At 43.8% G+C, this 22,513-nt stretch overlaps 1 protein-coding gene across 21 annotated transcripts in view; it reads left to right on the top strand.

Annotated features, from left to right (window-relative positions):
- kif1b (kinesin family member 1B) overlaps positions 1–22,513 on the top strand; it is a 70,552-nt gene that overhangs the window by 25,164 nt on the left and 22,875 nt on the right. For 6 of the 21 annotated variants that reach the window (XM_077514732.1, XM_077514725.1, XM_077514731.1 and 3 more), the window contains exons 7-27: positions 531–642; positions 5,776–5,853; positions 5,922–5,987; positions 6,164–6,181; positions 6,621–6,696; positions 7,130–7,208; positions 7,283–7,425; positions 8,100–8,141; positions 9,167–9,238; positions 10,131–10,342; positions 10,975–11,054; positions 11,253–11,328; positions 12,639–12,718; positions 13,344–13,450; positions 13,672–13,755; positions 13,901–14,081; positions 14,160–14,232; positions 20,203–20,314; positions 20,967–21,115; positions 22,039–22,217; positions 22,305–22,445. In XM_077514732.1, the coding sequence (XP_077370858.1) occupies positions 531–642; positions 5,776–5,853; positions 5,922–5,987; positions 6,164–6,181; positions 6,621–6,696; positions 7,130–7,208; positions 7,283–7,425; positions 8,100–8,141; positions 9,167–9,238; positions 10,131–10,342; positions 10,975–11,054; positions 11,253–11,328; positions 12,639–12,718; positions 13,344–13,450; positions 13,672–13,755; positions 13,901–14,081; positions 14,160–14,232; positions 20,203–20,314; positions 20,967–21,115; positions 22,039–22,217; positions 22,305–22,445 (2,160 nt within the window). Of the gene's footprint in view, positions 1–530; positions 643–5,775; positions 5,854–5,921; positions 5,988–6,163; positions 6,182–6,620; positions 6,697–7,129; positions 7,209–7,282; positions 7,426–8,099; positions 8,142–9,166; positions 9,239–10,130; positions 10,343–10,974; positions 11,055–11,252; positions 11,329–12,384; positions 12,448–12,638; positions 12,719–13,343; positions 13,451–13,671; positions 13,756–13,900; positions 14,082–14,159; positions 14,233–16,495; positions 19,419–20,202; positions 20,315–20,966; positions 21,116–22,038; positions 22,218–22,304; positions 22,446–22,513 lie in introns of those variants that run through there. The other 15 variants (XM_077514723.1, XM_077514712.1, XM_077514722.1 and 12 more) reach the window with 11 other exon arrangements.

Below are 22,513 nucleotides of genomic sequence, written 5' to 3'. Positions count from 1 at the left end.
TTAGTGTTGTTCAAAGAACATCAAATTGCAAGTGAAAACACAAACTCGTTGCAAATTTTAAAGTTTGAAGCTCATTGTCAAATGACAATGATGTCTCTTCAATTTAGCCTTTATTTGATGTTTTGTGCTCTTTTCATGAAATGAGTCATGTTGTCACTTGCATTAAATTAGTGTCCGCGTGTTGGTGTGTATTTGTGTCGCTGTGAGATTTCCTGCAGGGCGGAGTGAACCTCGCCTTAATCTTCCTGTGCTGACTCAAAAGGGACAGTCACAGGAGGAGATATAGGTTTTACACGCCATGTTCTAGAAATAAGCCCTCTGAGTGTACATTGTGTGTTTGATGCCTTTATGGTATTATCCACCTTCGCCACGCAGAATAATCCCTAATTTTGAAGTCACTCTAATACATGTAAAACCCAGTGAAGAATATGTTATGTGTACAGTAATTTCAAAACTGAAAATGAATGTTCAAACAAAGCTCTATGGTGTTTGGACTAATAGAATTACAACTGTTATCTCTTCACCAACAGAACTGTGGCTGCCACTAACATGAATGAGACCAGCAGCAGGTCCCATGCAGTTTTCACAATTGTCTTCACACAGCGAAAACATGACAGTGAGACGGACCTTTCCACTGAAAAAGTAGGCGGTTCAAAAGACTTTGAGGCCTTTCTCACCATTCTTACAGTTGCTTGTCAGTAGATGTCGATGTGCCCCATTTTGTATATACATGCTAGAGGTGTTCCGATCAGGGTTGTATGTTATCAATCATCAATGAGAGATTGTCTGATGCCGAGCGTGCGGTGTCGACTCTAGTGTCTAGTTGGCTCAGGCTGCAAAGTACAAGATGTGAGTGATTATTTTTTGTGAAAGTAAAGGAATTGAGCGACACGTCGACATACATTTCCATGGTAATCGGCTGATCATGATGGGTGGCTGGCTGATCAGGCCACCACTGATTCAAACGAAAGTTACAACTGTAACTACGGTTCTATGAGTCCCGGACGACCGCCAGAAGGCGGTGCTTTAAGCACTGAATGTTCCTTTCGCGCATGCGCAGTTCGAGTAATGCATACCAAATTAGTCACCTGTGACCCCCGGGTGACCTTAGAAGGGTATAAGTTCCGGTGTCACCCAAGGTTCGTTTCCTACGGAATCTTCTCGCGTGAACACGAGAACTCCGAGCGACAGGACGCCCTGGCGGTCGTCCGGGACTCAGAACCGTAGTTACAGTTGTAACTTTCGTTCTATTTCGTCCCTCCCGACCGCCAGAAGGCGGTGCTTTAAGCACTGAATGACTAATACCGGCGTAGTCGCGAGGGATCTCAGACACAAACCTCACTGAGAAGCCCCAGCAGGACCCAAGATCACGCCAAGCGGATGGGGAGAGGCGACATCCACGCTATAAAACCTGGAGAAGGTGCAAGGCGTCGCCCATGAGGCAGCAGCACAGATATCCTCCAGGGAAACACCCCTCAGGGCGGCCCAAGACGTGGCAACGCTCCTGGTGGAGTGACAGCGCACCCCTGACGGCAGGGGGCGGCCCGACAGCAGGTAGGAATGGCGAATGGCATCCACGACCCAGTGAGACAAGCACTGCTTGGAGAGAGCGGAGCCCTTGGTAGGACCACCATAACAAACAAAAAGCTGGGCAGACGTACGAATGCCCGCCGTAGCGTCAATGTAACACTGCAAGGCTCTCACCGGACACAAGAGCTCCGGCCTGTCCCCGCCATCAGCAGGAGTGGGTACATAACGTTTAAGCCGTAGAGGCTGGTTAGAATGAGAGCCAGACACCTTGGGAATGAAGGCAGTGTTCGGCCACAGAGTGATGCCGGCGCCATCCGGGTGCCATCGCAGGCATTCAGGGCTAACCGATAAAGCGTGTAGGTCGCTGACGCGCTTGGCGGAGGCAACGGCGAGCAAGAGTGCAGTCTTGCGCGACACCCACAGAAGGTCCGCCCCCGCCAGGGGCTCGAAGGGAGGCCTGCACAGGCCGTCCAGCACCAACTGCAGATCCCACGCCGGAACCGGCCGGAGGAGCTGGGCGGGGACAAAGACGCAGAGTCCCTCTGAGGAACAAGGACACCAGCTCATGGCGCCCCACGGAGCCGCCATCAGCACCAACATGCCGGGCAGAAATAGCTGCCACATACACCTTCAGAGTCGACTGAGACCTGCCCTTATCCAGGAGGGACTGCAAGAAATCCAGGATGGTGGGGATGGAACACGAAACAGGGTCCACCCCGCGTTCCCCGCACCATGCCACAAACAACTTCCACCTGTTGGCATACTGTAGCCGAGTGGACGGTGCCCTCGCATTAAGAATGGTCCGCGTGACAGACTCTGTACAGCCGGTCAGCAGCGGTTATGTCCCCTCAGTGGCCAAACACACAAGCGAAGGCGCCGAGGGTCGGGATGCCAAACCCGACCTCCCTGTTGAGACAACAGGTCCTCCCTGTCGGGCAGACGCCACGGCTCGCCGGAGCACAGTTGACGGAGCAGGGGGAACCACGTCCGGGCCGGCCAGAAGGGGGCCACCAGCAACAGCGTGTGCCCCTCCTGAAGAACTCTCTGAAGCGTCAGCAATATCAGAGAGAGCGGCGGAAAGGCGTAGAGAAGGCACTCTGGCCACGGCTGCGCCAGTGCATCCAGACCGAGAGGGCTGGTGGCCTCGCTCAGGGAAAACCAAAGTGGGCAGTGGGTCGAGTCCTCGGAGGCAAAGAGATCGACCTCCGCCGTGCCGAAGCTGCTCCAAATCATGCGCACCACCTCTGGGTGGAGGCGCCACTCTCCCGGAGGAGGACCCCGACGGGAGAGAGAGTCCGCGAGCTGGTTCCGAACCCCCGGCAGATAGGTGGCCCGTAGACTGGCCAGACGGGGAGCAGCCCACCTGAGAAGGTGCTGGGATGTCTCCAACAGACGGGCGGACCTGACGCCGCCCCGATGGTTTATGTGAAACTCGGTCGTGGTGTTGTCCGACCGTATGAGAACATGCCGTCCGCTCAGGTATGGCAAGAAGTGCATGAGTGCCAAGTGCACCGCCCGAAGCTCCAGCACATTGATGTGATCGACCCTGTCGCGCACAGACCAACTTCCCTGAGCCGTCCTGTGCTGCCAGACAGCACCCCAGCCTGTGAGGCTGGCATCCGTGGTGACTGTTTCGCGGCGGGCCGGGACCACACCCAGCGGGACGCCGCTCAATAGAAAACCCCTCTCCCTCCAAGGTGCCAGGGCGAGGAGGCACCGACGGGACACCCTGAGCCTCCGGTGGCGGTGTCACTTGGCGTCCAAGTGGAAGCCGTTCAGCCACCTCTGTAGTGGGCGCAGTGTCAGCAGACCCAACGGTGTCGAGGTGCGATGGGGACGTGGAAGTAGGCGTCCTTCATGTCTATAGACGTGAACCACTCCCCCTGGGCGAGCGACTGCAAGACGTCGTTCGTGGTTAGCATGTGGAATGGCAATACCTTGAGATCTCTGTTGAGCCCCCTCAGGCCGTGTTCCCTAGTCATGAGGGCAAAAGCCTGGAGGGCTGCATCACTGAAGGACACAGCAGCCTCCACGCTGTCCGCTTGCAGGGATGTAGAGAGAGCAAGCATGAGGTGAGCCAAAGAGTTCCCAATGCGACCAGCACGTGCACCATCGCCATAGGCCCGTGTGAGAAGGTCGTCAGTCACACGACATTGGGGTCGAGGACATCGCACAGATGGCCGAAGGGTCTCCTCCGGGGACACAATGAGGGATGCGACAGCTGGCTCCACAGCAGGCATCCGGTCCAAGCCAACACTAGCAGCATCGTGCATCGATGCTAAATCACGGCCATCAGCCGAAGGGCGTGAGAGAGCCCCAGGATCCCTCCAGCAAGCATGCAGTTCCCGCAGATAGTCCTCAGATGCGGGGACAGAAAAGGCCGAGGAAGGGCGCCTGCGCCGGAAGAAAGCGCTCTCAGACGCCGATTGAGCCTGTGGAGGCACCTCCAAATGCAGGAGGTCCAAGGCATTGCGCAGGACAGCCCGTATAGAACCATCCCCCGCCTCACTGGACGAACTCTGAGCGGACGCTGGAGAGTTTGGTCCCAAAACCACAGACCCCGGGTCACGGTCGTCGTCATGAAAAAAGGAAGCCGAAGCTGCCAAGGAAATGGCGTCCTCCTCAGGAGGAAGCACTGGCATGGGCGGGGTGGATGGTCGCGGCATGGGCAGGGCAGGTGGTCCCGGCCCCCCCGTAAGTGTGGGAGGGTGACGGTCCTGCAGAAGAGATCTCACCTCTGCCAGTTCAGCCTGAAGGTGCCCAACCTCCGAAGCGAGTCGTCGCTGCGCCGCCCTTTTCCTGGGGGGGGCATGTACAGCAGAGGACACACCGAGACGTTTCCGGCGCCTCGGTTGGGAGGACGACAGATGACCCAGTGGACTGGGGTCACTGACACCAGGACTGCAGGCCCGGCCATCACCGGCACGGTCAGAAACAAGACACCTCGGGCAGCGATCGTCCAGGACATCGGAGGCCTCAAAGAGGATACCACAGTCCACGCAGCAACGGGAGTCCTCCATTGTGAACACAAAGAGGCCCAAACAGCGATGAGCGGGAAGCTGAGGGAAGGGGGCGCGAGCGCCACCTGCACAGCAGACCCACACCGAGCAGCCGACGCGTGGGTCGGGGCAAACAGTAAGCCGGTAAAGCAGCGATAAGCCGAGGGAAGGGGGCGCGAACGCCACCTGCACAGCAGACGCACACCGAGCAGCCGTCGGAGGGCGGCGGCAGACAGCCAGTTGTCAATAGTAGCGATAAGCTGAGAGAAGGGGCGCGAACGCCACCTGCACAGCTGAAGCCAGGTGCGCACCGCAGTCGGGGCACGCACAAAAGTAAGTAAGACAAACAATCGAGCGAGAAGCGCGACGCCGTAAGCTGGGAGCGGGGACGCTGACGCTGCCCTCACCAGCAGAAGGCACAAAAAGAAAGCAACAACCAAACGGCAACACCGTCGGAGAAAGCGGCGCTAATAAACCGAGAGAAGCGCTAACGCTGCCAAAGCCAGCGGAGGAAAAATTAGGGTAAACCACGAGCCGTGGTAGCCAGGGCGCTAACGCGAGGCTAGCCACACAAAAAACTCAAAACACCGCAGTAAACGCGGAAATTAGACGGCAAAGTAGACAACAAGTAGTCAAAAACCTTACCCCACGGGAGGTTAGAATACGCAACCACGTCGGGTCAAGAACGAAGGAAAGAAAAACACCGTCGCCGCAGCCTTTGGAGGGCGAACTTCGCAGCTCCGACCGATCCGGTCACAAGGCTCCAAGCGGCGCGGTCAAGAGGATAAATACAAATCCCAATTCTTACACTCTTAGAAAATGTGTCGTATGCATACGCCACGCGAGAAGAAAAGAGGAAACGAACCTTGGGTGACACCGGAACTTATACCCTTCTAGGGTCACCCAGGGGTCACAGGTGACTAATTTGGTATGCATTACTCGAACTGCGCATGCGCGAAAGGAACATTCAGTCCTTAAAGCACCGCCTTCTGGAGGTCGGGAGGGACGAAATAGAACCATTTATTCTATTTATTTTATTATGGCTTAGCTGGCTTTGAGATAAATAACACTGCGTTTCTATTATGACCATTAGTATTTTGTTTTGTTTTTATTAATTACTTCGAGGTAAATAACTTGTCTATTGTCACTGCATTTTGATGGTTTTTTTTTTTTTTTTTTGGTCAAAGGATCATGCCACTATCGTATCACTAGTAAATTTCATTGTTGGCTCCTGCTCTTTTTCCAGGTCAGTAAAATTAGTCTTGTGGACTTGGCAGGAAGTGAAAGAGCAGATTCCACTGGAGCTAAAGGCACCCGGCTGAAGGTAAGACTACATTTTTGCATAACTGAATAACAGCGTAAATGGCTTAACATGTTCCTACTTGGTTGCAGGAGGGTGCAAACATCAACAAGTCCCTAACAACATTAGGAAAGGTCATCTCTGCCCTGGCCGAAGTGGTGAGTGTTTTGTCTGTTTTAATTTTGCACTTCTTTTCCCTGTGTCTTCACTAAATAAAACAACCCTTTCTTGGAAAGGAATCTTTTTTTTTTTTTTTTTTTTCTTTTTTTTTCCTGGCATGCTGTAATGTCTGCCCTTGTCTTTTCTCCTGTCCTTGTAATACCCGCGTACACAGGATAACTGTACCAGCAAGGTAAACCCTTTTGGCAGTTCTCAACCATTAACCTCAGATTCATCCAATGGAGCCAGTTGACTGCCTTTTGTCATATGTCGTGTTGACATTCTGTGCGCTTCATTATTACATTTTTTTTTTTTTTTTTTAACTACATTACTAGTACTTTTTTCTTTTCTTTTTTTATCTTTTTTTTCCCTTTTTCAGCTACATTTGTAACCTATTTAGTTACTATGAGTGCTGTGCTTTTAGTCTCCTGGGGCTTTAAAGGGTTTTCCGCTGTTTTGGCAAAAGGACTCAGCGCATTTCAAGCGGCCTTATTTTGTTCATGCAACATCATAATCACAAAATAATCTATAATAATGAGTATAATCACAACTGCCATTATTGTTATACCACACTCTCGTTAAAAAAAAAAAAGAATACCACCTGAAAAATGTTTTTGTATTTTTTACTTCAGAGCAAGAAAAAGAAGAAGTCAGACTTCATCCCGTACAGAGACTCTGTTTTGACATGGCTCTTGAGGGAGAATCTTGGTATGAATCTTCATAAATTTGAATGACAATACTTGACAGTGGCATGATTCAATGTTATGTTTGTGAACAAAACAATGTACCGGTATATAATTTTTATGCGGTTCTTATAGAAGTGATTGTGGATGTTAAAAACAAACTTTCCTCTTATGCATTACAATAATCTGCAATGTGTCCAATTCTTTGAGCCTGTTTGTGGCCCCCTCTATACAATGCAGAATATATGCAGTGAAAGTATTGTAGACTACGTATAATCTAAAGTTTATGAATATGCAACAAAAAAAATGGAACAGAATGTTAATGTAATTTTCCTTAGACAAATGATAAAGTCAGGTGGAAATGTACTGTAGTTGTTTTGGGGAATTGTAGAACAAAATATTTATTCAGTTTTGTCTTCGAAAAATGTCTTCAGGTTTATGCATATTGCTTTTAATAGGTGGAAACTCCAGAACTGCAATGGTTGCCGCCCTAAGTCCTGCTGATATCAATTATGATGAAACTCTGAGCACACTGCGGTAAGATTCACATCCTGCCGGACAAGGTAATAAATAATTCCAGATCATTAATATTTGTTATTTGTGATTTCTAGCTACGCCGATCGAGCGAAGAACATCAAATGTAATGCTGTCATCAATGAGGATCCCAACAATAAGCTGGTGCGTGACCTTAAGGATGAAGTGGCTCGTCTGAAGGAACTGCTACGTGCACAAGGACTGGGAGACATCCTGGACAGTGAGTATCATATCAGCATTATACACACCATGTGCCTCTTTCTCTTAACATCTCCTGTCTCCTGTACACTTTGGTTCCATTGCCTTCTTACAAACGAAAAGTTCAATTTCATTGTTTATATATATATATATATATATATATATATATATATATATATATATATATATATATATATATAAAGAGCTTCAAAATAATGTGTGGGTCGCTTGTTGCAAAAGTAGTAGTAGTAATCATAATAATTGTGACTGTTTTTGTGCCACATAGTGTAGTTGCCTATAGGATAGACATCAGTAGGTAATGATTGATCTTACAATTAGAACTAATCAAAAATGATTTTCAACCCAATTGCAGGTTTTTTTTTTCTTTTTTTTTGTGATTGTTTAATTTCAGCGAGCACATTCTGCAAATATACTGTCATATTTTCAGCGTGAGAAACAATGGAAATCTACATACTGTCTGTCTCTACATAGACACTTAGGTTATTGATACCAATACATGAGAGGTTAAAAACTGGGCCTACAGTAACTTCCTGACTGCACTTCACACAATCAGACCTGTGTCGCCATTTGTTGTCGTCATTGTTTTCATTGTCATTCTGCTCAGTAAATGTCTAAAACCTCTTTTACCATTCTGAACTCTGACCCCTTTCATCATCTTTTCCTGCTTCCCATCAGTCGATCCTCTGGGGGATGATTGCCCAGGAAGTGGAATCAAATGTTTGTATATGTCTGGTTGTCATGCACTGTTTCTGCTGTTTGCTCTTTAGTAGTTAAGATAACATTGCTTTTTGAGCCATGTAAGCTCTATATTGAAATAGGGCTGGGCGATATGTTGAAATTGGTAGGGTATTTTTTTTTAACAGCTATTTGTCAGCTATGTCAGTATTCATAGCAACTGAAAATAAAAGAAAACAAACCACACATTAGTTTTAATGAACATTATATATTTTGTATGTTTAGCATCATCATAACTTGAAACAAAGTGAAATTTTCCACCCCATTTTTTTTTTTAAATAAATTGTAGATGTAGATTAAGGATGGGGATTTTTCAATTATTTCCAAAGCAGCACCTCAGTTGGTGGAATCATTAAGTGTACTCGTTTGACCACAATTGTTGTAACAGGCAAATCAACTATTAAACCACACAATTACCAGAATTCTTAAAGATCACTATTTGTGAATAAATAATTGCTAATTATTGCTTTATTATTATGCCCATCTCTTTTGTGAGGCTGTAGTGCTAGCTACTGTCCCCATTCCAACACTGTTGTTTACAGCTTAATTTAAGATGCCTTATTTTGTAGCTTCACCTTTTTACTCCAAAAAATTTGAAACCAAGTAATCCTTGATTGTATGTAGATTTTTTTTTTTTTTTTTTTTTTTTTTTTTTTTTTTTTATCTGAAAGGCTTAGTTTTATACAGCCATATCGCCCAGCCTTAATTGAAACTGCAACTAGCTTTGCATGAAAATGTGGAAGAGATAAAGCTGAATAGAAATGCAAGGCTTCCCTCGCTGTGCTGGTCTGGCCATATTTAGCATGTTACCAGGTTACTGTATCATGTGCTTGTGTTGATGAAATCAGCTAATTGTAGAGTCCCGACTTCCCAAATGATCATTAAGAGTGTCTCTTTTTCAGGCTAGTACCCAATTTCCATCAGAATATACATTTCATTCTATAACTCACATTTGGCAGTTGTCTTCCTTTGTATGTATTTATTTTCTTACTAATCGTCCACTGCAGGTGACACTGCTCAAAGCTTTAGAATGCCACTGCTCAGTTGTCAAACTGAGGTTCAGAGCTTCAGATCAAAAGGTGCATTAAATAGAAAGTCTATGTAGTGTGATCAGATTCCACTAACCTGTAGCGTGAGTAGTTTCTAGTTGGTTTGATAGTTTGCCCAATTCTGTATTCCTAACACATCTTTCCTCATAACCTTTCATTGTACTAACATTTCTTTTTAATGTGTTTGAATTGGGATTTAAAAAACAAACAAACATATTTGGCTCTTGTAGTGACTGCCAAATTTCTCCAAAGAAGTTGCTTTAATATTACTTCATATTATTATACTTGAATATGTGGACCTTGATACAAAAGTATGTATAATCTACCTAGCATAAAAAAGGAAAATGGTGCATTTTCTTTTTGGTTATATTGACATTTGGACCGATTGTTGTGCTTCTGGCATGATGTGGACGAGGTATCAGCGATACCTGGGTGTGTGTGCGTGTGTCTGTGTGAGATGATGTGCAGGCTGAACTTTGGCAGAATGTTGCCCAAGGTCATTTGCCCTCTGAACCATCTTTCAGTATCAGCCCACGCTAACTTTGATACAGGGATAGCAGTTTTCGCACAGACAAATATGAGTACAGTAATAGTTATTTTCAGGACTTGTACACAGGCAGATGCAGATAATTTTTATTTTTTTTTACTTTAAAGTCAAAGCAGATGAAAGAACTAACACACTACTGTATATCTGGAGTGAAAACTGCTACTCTGTCGCTGACATTATGATGTGCGTTTGACTTAACCCGTTAGTACAATGTGTCTCACATTGGTCTTCCCTCCTTTTGTCCCCCCTTCCCTGTCTCCGTTTCTTCCTCTCTCCTGATTTTATATTTCATTCCTTTTATTTAATGGTTTATCCCGTCCTGGCCCACTTTCCTCTCTGCTGTCGTTCTCTCTTTCCCTCTTGCTGTTGGCTCAGACCTCAAAGACATTCAGAACAATAAGAATAGATACTTGATAGCCTCAGAGAACCAACGCCCTGGCCATTTCTCCACAGCCCCTATCGGTTCCCTGACAGTATCTCCATCCTCTGGCTCACTGTGCAGCCAGGGGGCCCTGCAGTCAGCCACCAGCATCCAAGAACGCATCATGTCCACTCCTGGTGGAGAGGAAGCTATTGAAAGACTCAAGGTAAAGTTGGTGTGGGTTACATCATGCCACTCAAGTCAGAGAGGAGGATTTTTTTTCTTTTCTTTTTTTATTATTTGATTTTTAAACATTCACTTAAAATGTTTTCTTGTTTTTTTGGGTAGATCTTTTGGAAAATGGTAATGTATTAAACTACAAGATTAAATATGTATAAAACAATACAAATTTACACAATGTCTGGTACATCTTACAAAAATCAGATGTTAATATTCACGTTACGTTATTTCAAAGCACCAGAAACCTCCCATCAATCTAATACTGCTCATATAACTGTTGATAGAGCAGTACAACCACCGTTAGAAGCTGCAGTTGCCATGACAACCAAAGTGCCCACTCTGTCATCCAATGACGTCAAACCTGAACGCAGATATGGAGGAAAGTGGACAAAAATAGCACCTGAGTAATTCCACTTTAGCTCCTAGAGTGAGGCATATACTAGTCAAAGCTGGCATGTTTATTTTAGTGTTTGTGAGCGCATACCCATCACTTACCCTTGTGATCCATTTGTAAACATGATATTAGATATGGAAGTGCAAGTTAAACTGGGATGAGTGTTTACAAGAGCAGATGATGTACAAGTACAGCGTTTCACACTTTGACTTTTGTTTTTTTAGGAATCGGAAAAGATCATTGCAGAGCTCAATGAAACCTGGGAAGAGAAGCTGCGAAAGACAGAGGCAATCCGCATGGAGAGGTCACTACCATCAACCAAATGAAGCACGCTAAGCTCTGTTGAATCTTTGGTGCCATTATTCTCAACATATCATGCACATGATGACTTTTTCATCCGTTGTCTCGATTAGATACAAGATAATTATCATTACCGTGTGTATACTGTTTGTCATCGTGCAACACACAAAAGATTACAGAACCGGCTCTGCCTTCCTTACAGGGAGGCGTTACTTGCAGAAATGGGCGTAGCAATCCGCGAAGATGGAGGCACTTTGGGGGTGTTCTCCCCGAAAAAGGTAAGCCAGACATCGTCATACACACATACAAGACTGACTTTGGAATGGGTTTCCAGATGGGTTTTTTGTGATTCACTACCTTCCACCTTTGCTTCCTCCTTTGTGTTTGTGTTGATGTGTTCCTATGAAAACTCTCCATGCACCATCTTTAGTTTTTTCTTTTTATATTTGTTTGTTTTGTATTTCTTTACACTTGATAATTTGCTGTCTTCATATACTCAGCTCAGCCATGAAAGTCCATTTGAAGAACAGTTTGATTGTTTTTCCGCCAAGAAGGTTTGTCCATTACAAGTTGGCAGAAAAAGTAAAATTCCTGAGTACTGTAATTACCTTGGGAAAAGTAGATGGTTACTGTCATGCCGTCTTTGTTTACTGTAGATTGTAGATTGAATAAAAAATAAATAAATCTTGTAAGTTATTGCTTATGCTACTTTGAAAATGAAATTTCATATAGCCAGTGTGATGATCCCCTTTTCCAATGTCCACATGGCTCTACAAGCTATGAAGGCTTTTCCATTAACTAAATCTGGGTCCTAGTATGAAGTACGTGGTTAGCCGGGGTTCCACTCTCGCTGGATAGATACTATTCGGCCCACTTGCAACATTTGATCTTCACATGGCATTAGCTTACCCTGCTGCCGTGCCTTAGCTCTGGATACTGCAGCGTTGTTCTCTGCAGTCCCTACTTTTTTGTAGTGGTTCTTTTTCCCAAATCTTTTCTCAAAATGTTTCTTCGGCTCTATCGTAGCCAGTGGCCACATAATAAACAGTTTTAGTCTTTTGTACTTGATGTGGTCAGTGTGGCCTAATTTTTCCAGTTTCCTGTCGAACTATTTAAAGTGGAAAACTGGCCACCTCAAATCGAGGCAAGTAAAATGGAATTGTACCAGAACTGTGTAGTGGAAAAGCCCTTGTGCTGACATTACTCTTAGCTGCTTTTTGTACTTGAGCACAAAAGTCATAGTTAGTCATCCTGTGCAGTTTTTTGTTTCCCCATTTTTTTCCCACATTCATTCTTTTTTTTTTTCTCTCATTCACTGCTGCTGCATTGGTTAGCATTTCAATGAGAAACCTTGTGATCTCTATACAGACTTTAATGGGGTCTTCTCCCCAAAAAAGGTTGGTTGTTTTACAGAGAACTGTGTTGTGGTAGCACTAGCACAGATTAGTCAAACAGAAAATGTGTTTGGAATAGTTATTTACACGCAATGTTTGATAGAGAACTTGCCCACCTAATGTACCCAATTTACATGTTGGTGTTTTTATACTATGTCATAGTTAACGGTCTCCCTGTCATGTTACTCCTGTAGACTCCTCACCTGGTTAACCTGAACGAGGATCCTCTCATGTCTGAGTGTCTCCTCTACTACATCAAAGACGGAATTACAAGGTAAATTAAACTTCATGAGGTCACCTTCAAATGCTGAATAAAATGTAAACGTTTGGAATAGTTTACAAGTCTAAAATAAAGGGCAGCCATCATACATGCATACTGCCCACTGTTTAGCTAGTATTCCGTAAAAGGTGTGTAACACGTTGTGGCCCGCTTCATATTTCTTCTTTCTAACTAACTAGGTTAGAGCACTTTCTCGCCCTCACTAATAGGTATTAGCGAGGGCGAAAATAAATGTAAAATTATTGTATGTTTTTCTGCACTTTAACTGCAGCAATCTTGCTACAATAAAAGCTGTGTTATGGGTGATGGAAATTATATAATTATTTTTCCTGAATTGATGCACTTCCTCTTCTTCTTTTGGATCATCTGCTAAGTATGTTTGTTTTCTGTAAAGTGCTTTGTGATAGCTAAGGCTGTTCGAAAGCGCTCTACATAAAAAAAAAAAAAAAGAGATGACTAAAATTGAAATTAGTGATTGGCAATAAAAACATACACAGAGATTAATCAAATTTAGGAATACTAATAAACAGATCCCATTTAATGACTGAAGTTAACTTTATACATAAATGCCTGTCTGTGCAATACAAGTGAATAAAATTGGCCTCTGTAATGGTTTCAGGGTGGGACAGGCGGATGCTGAAAGACGACAAGATATCGTATTAAGTGGTGCGCATATCAAGGAGGAGCACTGTATTTTCCGCAGTGAGAAGAATGCCCATGGAGAAGGTAAACCACCACGCTATCAAATTGTGTTGTTTGTTTAGTTGAATAAAGTTTTACTCAATGATAAGCCCTTCCTATGTTAGTCGGATTTAAAAGCGGATGCCAGTTACCTGCAAATCAGCACTATGTTGTCTATGGCTAAAACTAATGCATACATTATGAACGTTTTGTCAGAGAAAATATAGATTGATTTTCTAATTATTGCATGTGTGCTTCTGCTGAAGTTATCGTCATGCTTGTGCCATGTGAGGGGTCTGAGACGTATGTAAATGGGAAGCGTGTAGAGGACTCTATCCAGCTGCGTTCAGGTATGCTCAGTGTAAATGGACCAGTCTCAATCAAATCAACCCAAATAAACAACAGAAGAATTAAATCATGCAATTAACACATTTTACCCTACTCGCCCCCCCCCCCCCCCCCCCCCCCCCCCGCCCCCCACCTGAACTCTTTCAGGAAACCGTATCATTATGGGAAAGAACCACGTGTTCCGCTTCAACCACCCCGAGCAAGCCAGGGCTGAAAGGGAGAAAACGCCGTCTGTTGAAACCCCTGTGGAGCCAGTGGATTGGACCTTTGCTCAGAGAGAGCTGCTGGAGAAACAGGGCATTGACATGAAACAGGAGATGGAGAAAAGGTGATGCTTTAAACCGAATTTAAACCATGGAAGGTACTACATAATGCATTTTTCAAAGCTGACAATCTTTTTGGGTAGGCTCACTGAGATGGAAATCCTATACAAAAAGGAAAAAGAAGAAGCAGACCAACTTCTTGAGCAGCAGAGACTGGTGAGTTCAAAGCTGCTGATGTTCCTACAAACTTACAACTGAGATTGTTTATTCATTTATTTATTTATTTACATTTGGCTTGTTGGTATAGAGTTGCAGCAAGTGGGTGCTGAGTGGGTTGAACCATTGTGTGTTGGCTGTCTGTGTGCTAGTTTTCACACCTAAAGGCAGTTTTCTGACAGAAAATTTGTCATTTTTATAGTTTTGAGTTGTTTGTAGTCTATTTCCAATGGCCCATTTAAATAGCCAAATACTAATTCTCACGCTGAGCTATGTGTGTGTGCACCAGTGCACGTCTATTTTTTTATGCATGGAAATTTATTTTAAAGCAGATGAGCTTTCAATTGATGTTCTCTAGCAATTTGAAGGACTGAATTCGATTGTGAAGCTTTCTCCTTTTTCCAAAACCCCTTTGTCACTTCTCTTCAATGTTCTATAGTGCCTTTGAATCTTGCAAAACAGCAGGTACTAAGTATAGGGATGGGCATTTTACCAAATTGTATTGATTAATTAATGAAGGGTTAATTAATTGTTATTTCTTTGTTATATTTTTTTCACTTCGATGGGAGATTCTCTCGCTTGACTGCTCTGGCCCACGTTTCAATGCTAGTGTTTTATTGAGCAGTATTATGCTGCCAGGACTTTATCCAGAGCGGGAATATCTATGTGGTAGTCACTTAACTTTCTATAGTTTTCAAGTCATGTTCTCCTTCTTTCAGACAGCAAACTAGTTCAGCGCCTCTGCTGGCGAAGGCTAAGACTCCATCTTTCCTCAATTGTGTCAAGAAACCATTCAACACTTATCACTGTCATTTGTCAATTCCACAATTTTTAATGACCAGTTAATCAAATAATCATCATGTCCATCCCCAGTCAAGTCTGTCCAAATTTGATTTAAAAAAAATAAAAATAAAAATGAAGAATGCCAAGCATATTTCTATGAACGGAGGCTGCTTTTGCATGGTTCATGTTAATTGCATGTATTCTTAACTCATTCACTGCTGGCTTTGGACTCTCTTGTGACATTCGCTGTTGAGCTAGTTGATCATTAGGTAGCTGCAATTTTGCTTTGACTAGTCTAGATTTCTTGCTTCTTGATTTACATCTCTTCAATGCAGTTGCTGCCATGTACACTGCATTGTGATTGAAAAAACTCTCTAGCAGTAGTTTTTGGCAGCGACTATGTGGTTTCTCATTGACTTCTTTGACCAACTTTGTGAACGTGAATGGCGCAGTGAGGGCGCACCTCACGAACGTTATCACTGTTCACAGCTTAATTAGTGAATCGTCAAACCTTACAGCATCATCTCAGAGCAGCAGGTTTTAAGGTCCAAACTCCCAGCAACAGAACGTTTTTATTAATTATGGTTTAATTTTTTACAGCCTCTATAATCAGCAAGACATAAAACAGTACACAAAACTACGCTTACCGGTTGTGATCTGTAATGTTTTTGCCTACCAAAATGAGAAACTGCATTCCTTTTCCAACTAACCTTTCTTGTAGTGGATTAACACCTACCTTCACCACAGCCTGTCTTCTGTCTTCTGGCTTTTTGATCAGCTGCAAGAACACGCTCTTCTAACAATCAGCTAATACTAAAGACACTCAAACCCTGTGGACTGAACGGGGAGAGCTTCCAAATCCAAGAACATGCATGCATGCTTGCCAGAAGTAGCATGTGTGGGACCCAACTTTTCAATTCTGAAGAGGATTTTGACAAAACGATACAAATCAGCTTCAATCGACAGCTTCTGTCCAGATTTCTTTGCTTATCGTGAAAGGCATAATCAATTTTTTACTTTTAATATCAATATGCAACGATGGGAGCTTGCTATCACATCAATTGACTATTCAAATTCATTTTTTTCCATTACAAATTATCCATCTTTTCACCCAAAAATTAAAAAAAAAAAAAAAAAAAGACTGATTTTAAAAATACAAGAAAGTCAATGGAAGCCACTGTTTACTTGTTATATTGTAAATATAATTTCATTGTACACTGGGAATGATATGGTGCACGTTGCCATACATCTGGTAATGTGATGTATGCAAAGTATTCATTCGTTCAAACTTCATTATTTCCACCTAAAACATGATCATGAAAATGTCCTGAGTTAAATTTCTCCCATGTTGCATATTCATACATTTGTATTCATCTTTATTTAAAAAGCATCCTTCATCCTTTCTTTGATTTCCCATTGTAATTTCTCCTTTTTGGGGGGGGGGGACCATTTGGTTTGTTTCCTGTGTTGTTCTCTCAAGGATGGCGACTCTGATAGTGGGGATGACTCAGATAAGAGGTCTTGCGAGGAGAGCTGGAGACTGATCACGTCCTTGAGGGAAAAGCTGCCCCCCAGCAAACTCCAAACCATAGTGAAAAAATGTGGATTACCCAGCAGCGGTAAGCGAAGAGAGCCCGTGAAAATGTACCAGATCCCTCAGCGCCGCCGCATCACCAAGGACTCCAAGTGGGTAACCATCTCGGACTTGAAGATCCAGGCAGTCAAAGAAATCTGCTACGAGGTAGCACTCAACGATTTCCGCCACACCCGTCAGGAAATCGAAGCGCTGGCCATTGTGAAGATGAAGGAGCTTTGCGCGAGCTACAGCAAGAAGGACCCCAATGAGCGGGACTCATGGAGGGCGGTGGCTCGGGACGTTTGGGACACCGTGGGGGTCGGCGATGAGCGCATTGAGGACGTCATCACCAATGGGTCTCGAGCAGGCGGGGTTGTCATGGATGAGCTGAAGGTCCACATTGACAAGCTGGAGGACATCTTGCAGGAGGTCAAGAAACAGAACAACATGAAGGATGAGGAGATCCGTGCTCTCAGGAACAAGATGGTGAAAATGGAAAAAGTCCTTCCGCTCATCACCCCCGAGGGTCAAGAGAGACCTCCCGGTACAGACCCTCCTCCTAGCATAGTGTGTACACCGAGCCCCCAACCGTCTGTGCCTGAAACATCAGATGCGGAGAATGGGGAGTCCCAAGCAGGCCTAAGCACAGGAGATGACTCAACCCTGAAACGAGGTCACGCACGTTGGATACGTCAAGAGCAGCTACGCCTGAAGAGCCTCCAGCAGCAAGAGATCACCAAACAGTTGCGCCGGCACACGGGACCCCACAGATTTATACCCCCAGAAGATCGCAAACTCCGTTTCCCCTTCAAAAGTAACCCCAAACACCGCAACTCATGGAGCCCTGGCACCCATATCATTATTACAGATGAGAAAGTCATCGAGCTAAAAGTGCCAAAAGAAGCTGTTGAGGAAGAAGATGCTGAAAGCCAGGGTGCTGATGTACAGTCTCAGGAAAAGATAGCCGCTTCCGTCATAGAAGTCACTCCCCCATTGCCAAGTCCATCAGTCCAGCGCCGTAACAAAAATTTTGAGCACGGAATATACCAGGGACAGAGACATAACTACAGGAACAACTACCATCAACAATCTTATGAACGAGGACGCAGCAACTCTTTTAACCTCCGCCAGCGGGCCTCAGGTTCCACGGAGCACCTGCAGCAGCCTGAAGCCAACCGCAGGCACACGCAGGCCTTCTACCAGCCGAGCCACTATCAGAACCAGCCCTCATACCCCCAGCCCCACCTCCAACAGCCGTGCCACTATAATAGCACAATGTATATCGATGGAGGTTTCAATGGCTACCAGCAGTACCATCAGCCTGACCATGCTAACCAGCCCATCAACTTTCAGGCACCTCCCCGGATCCGCAGACAAATGTCTGCCCCCAATTTGAAAGCCAGCAGAGAGACAGCGGTTTAGAAGTTGAACTGAAATCTTTTAGCAGGCAAAAAAAACATTACAGATCACAACTGAGTATAAAAAAAAAAAAGACTGCTGTTGGTTGATCCAAAAGTTTATGTAAATGAATTTGTATCATTGATATATTACAGTATATCATGCTGTTTGATGACAATACCCATGCCATGATCACTGTTCATTTTTCAGCCCGTGTGACAATTCATCAATCATCTTTTGATTTGCCAAATGTATTTTGGTTGATTTTCAGTGTTTACATGCTTTTATTTTATTGGATTTTTTTGTTTTTGTTTTGTTTTTTTCCAGCCAACTCAGTATGAACACAGACATGTCTAATTTTTGCTGTAGTTCAAACATTTCTGAAACAAAATTTATTTCTTCCCATCAACCATGTAACTGAATGTTATGATTGGATGCAAGCAGAACCTCATTTTGAACACGATGCATATTTAATGTTTTAACATTGATAATGGAGTAGCTTAATGCACTATTCAGCTGTAAGGCTGCCTATAAAAAGTGTTCAATGAAAGTAGAATTTAGAAATGTGCCCTTTTCCTTTTCACGTTTTATTTACAGGAATTGTGTTTTATAGCTGTTATTCTTATGTAGATATATAATTCTAGTATGCTGCTTGATTTTAGATTAGTAGTTACCAGAGACCTGCCTTACAGTGTTGGGGAGAAGACAATATTGACCAGGTATTGATGGTTCAAATGACACCAAACTTCAGTTACTTTATGAAAGCGACCCTACTGTTTTAACTAGTGCCTATTTTATTAGCAGCAATTCTGCCTGTCAATGCCTTTATCCCTAAAGCCTAGCTGTTGTAATACTGTATGGCCTTAATATCCATAATGAAAAATCCGACACACACTGCATAATGGGAGAAATTGACCATTAACTGTTTTTATACGTTTCCTTACCTATGCTGTAATGAAAACTGAATGATATAATAGTGGCTTATGCAACACTTGTAGTCTGCCTGCCCTGCACCGACTATCTTTTACTTACATCAACTTAAAAAGCCCATAAATGTGTAATTAGAAATTGCTTTTTTTATTTTATTTTATTATTATTATTATTTTTTTAAATGTTTGCATTGGTGCACATGGCAGCCAGGTAAGCTGGAAAGTACAGTACAGTAAATCCAATGTACAGTGTACTGTTCTTTTGAAATATACTGTACATGTATGTGTTAAGTGTTATTTCAAAGTGTCTTCGTGTACATCTGCTGTTTGAATTTGCATAATCAAAGTGCCTCATGGTGATCATGCACAAAACTGTGTTCAAGTATTTTGTGACAATGTATTATTGGAACCATATTGTTCACAGGGTTTAAAAGAATATACTGTATTGACATCCTGTGATGTCCGGAGGTTGATTACTGTAATAAATTGATACACTCCAAGCACAAGCTCATTTCTGATCAGTGCAATATGGACAGCCAAAAGACACATTACAAAGTGAGGAGCCAATTTTATGCTTATAGTGACAATAGTGATAGATTCTTATAATAGGCACTCATCAATTTACATTCTATGCAACTTATGACGTTGGCTTATCATCATCGGCTACAGTACATTATGTTCAAGACAAAATCTTCCGCACAGAGGCTGAAAAATAGCAAGAAAAGACGTCTTTAAAAAGAAATTCAGGAATGAGGGAGAAGAGTTGATTTCACCGGCTACAATATTCGGTTGCCCCGTTCGACCATCAGAGATTGGAGCTACTGTTATTAATTTATCTCACAAGATGGAAAATAGATCAACCGCACTGATGTTATATCAAGGCAGTGATTCACTGGCTGCATCTTTGTCAAATGAGGTGCTCAGTAAATGTTGGACTATGCTAGAATTTGTAATTTGCTGGTAGGATGTCAGTAGGGTGGAGGTCAAATACAAAAGAAAAGGCTGCATTGTCTTCCCTCAAGACACTGAACAAAGACGATGAGGTCACCATGGCTGGAGGTGGTGCGGCTCTCACCATGACGAAGATGATGATGGCGCCCCTCATTGGATTACAGCAGACTTGTGCTTCTACAGAACCTCATGTCTTCTCTGGACATTGTTTCCCCAATACACAATTGTTTTGAAAAGCTATGTGTAAATGCCAATACAGCATGTAGCTGTAGTGGTGACTGCTATACAAGATGATGTGATGTGGCTTATCCAAATGTGTTGTTGCCTGTCCAGGTATATGAGAGCAAACTACAAGAACTTCAGAAACAAGTTGAGACTCGTTCTCTAGTTGCCGAAACGCCGGATGAGGAAGAGCTAGAGGAGGAGGAGGAGGAGGAAGAGGAAGGTTTGTATTGGGACCATTGATTGCTAAGCGGGTGTTCTTCTTGTTCCAATTAACTGAGACATTAAAGATTTTTTTTAATTTGTTTTTCTTTTTTAATTGGTCCACATCCCAGCAGGACTTGCAAATTCCATGTCATTACTAAATTCACTTGTAATAATATCCACTTCAGTTGAGCTATAACTCTATGTATGTGGCTGTGTTATTTAAATATAGAAGTAGAATGGACTCGCTCACAGTTCTAAGGTGTGTGTGTTTTCTCAGGGTACACTGTCCACCTCTCATATTCTAAACAAGGTGCATGTTAGGCTAATTGACTACTAAATTGTTCCTGTGAATGTGATGTTTTGTTTATCTATGCTAGTATATGCACCCTGTTTGACTTCAAACCAGTTCAAGGTGTAACACCTTCCTCTCAATCAAAGACAGGATAGGCTTAAGCACTCCCGTGACCTTATTGAGGATAAACAGTTTAAAAAAAAAATGGATGGCAGCTTGGATAGACTGATCCTTGACTCCATTACTAACAGACATTTTCTTGACACAATCGCTTCTCGTGGGACATGACAATTGAAGAAAAACGTTCCACCAGATGTTTACTCTGGACTTCCTGACACCCATGTTAATGAATGCATTGTCTCCTGACGTCCCACAGTGCCGTGGACTCAGCACGAGTTCAGCCTGGCTCAGTGGGCCTTCAGGAAGTGGAGGTTCCACCAATTCACATCTCTCCGCGACCAGTTGTGGGGGAATGCCGTCTACCTGAAGGAGGCCAACGCCATCAGTGTGGAACTAAAGAAGAAAGTAAGGAAAATGACTGACTGCATTCAAAGAGTTATATGAATATGACAGTGTCAGCAGTATGTCATATGCAGTACGGTCTACAATATGGACCATTTTATATTTCTGATAACCTTCAAGTCAGTCCTTTAAATCAGTGGTCACTAACCGTTTTTCTGCCATGAACCAGTTTGTGGTCCTCCAGACCTCTCCATCTGTCAAGCTGGGCAGTTTGTGTCGCCCAGTTCCAAGTGTACCGGTCTGCGGACTGGAGGTTTGGGACCACTGCTTTAAATCTATGATTGACAAATTGAATTTACCACAAATCAAACTGCGACTTTCTCATCAGCAGTCCAGTGTGAGTGGTACACTTGTCCTTTTCAAAGTGCTAAATAATTGATAGTGAATATACAGTAGCCTGTGTGCCACAAAGACATTTTTCATAGCCTTTGACATATATGTAAACCAAAGGTGGCAAATTCAAGTCCAGAAAGTAAAAACCCTGCCACAGTTTGGCTTTATCCCCAGGTGCTAGCTAGCAAGCTCCCTAGCTAATTCCCCAGGTGCTCATTTACCTGCTAATGAGCTAGCCAGCTAGCACAAGCGGCTAAAGCCAAACTGTGGCAGGGTTTGTACTTTCTGGACCTGGATTTGCCACCCAATCTTTTCATGTCTGCTGATTTTTATTGGTTTATGTATTTCCCCGAACCTAAGAGGAAGACACTTCCTTCATGACGTAACAGTGTAGCTGAGATTTATTCAATTAGCCCTTTCAAACAAAACTAGCTGTGCCTCAGTTGTGCGATCAGACACTCCTAGAAGAAAGCAGCTCCCGGTATAGTTACTGTGGTACATTAGTGTCTTGCAAAAACAGCACAGCCACAAAACGCATTCTGCTTTTCAGCACATACTTTTAAGATCTACATTTACCACCCTCAATCTTCCAGGTCCAGTTCCAGTTTGTCTTATTGACGGACACCCTTTACTCACCCCTGCCCCCGGAGCTCTTATCACCAGAACCAGAAAAAGAGCGCAACTCCAGGCCTTTCCCTCGTACGGTGGTGGCCGTTGAGGTTCAAGACCTGAAGAACGGAGCCACACACTACTGGTCCCTCGAGAAACTCAAGTAATGACCGGCACACGCAGTGAACTGACTTCAGTGAATTCTGCTTCTGAACATATCTGTATTCTGTATCTTGTCACCATTATACAGGCAGCGTCTGGATCAGATGAGAGAGATGTATGACCGGGCAGGAGAAATGGCTTCCACGCACCAAGAGGATTGCGGGGAAGGAACTCTGACAGGAAATGACCCCTTCTACGACCGCTTCCATTGGTTTAAGCTTGTTGGGAGGTATGTAAAAGTACAGGAAAATACATACATGTATTTTAGATATTTACTGCTCATTCACTTGTTGTCAC

The sequence above is a fragment of the Festucalex cinctus genome, chromosome 2, assembly GCF_051991245.1.
Source record: "Festucalex cinctus isolate MCC-2025b chromosome 2, RoL_Fcin_1.0, whole genome shotgun sequence".
Classification (NCBI taxonomy): domain Eukaryota; kingdom Metazoa; phylum Chordata; class Actinopteri; order Syngnathiformes; family Syngnathidae; genus Festucalex; species Festucalex cinctus.
Note: the sequence above shows the minus strand (reverse complement) of the source record. Positions and strands in the feature narration are given on the sequence as shown.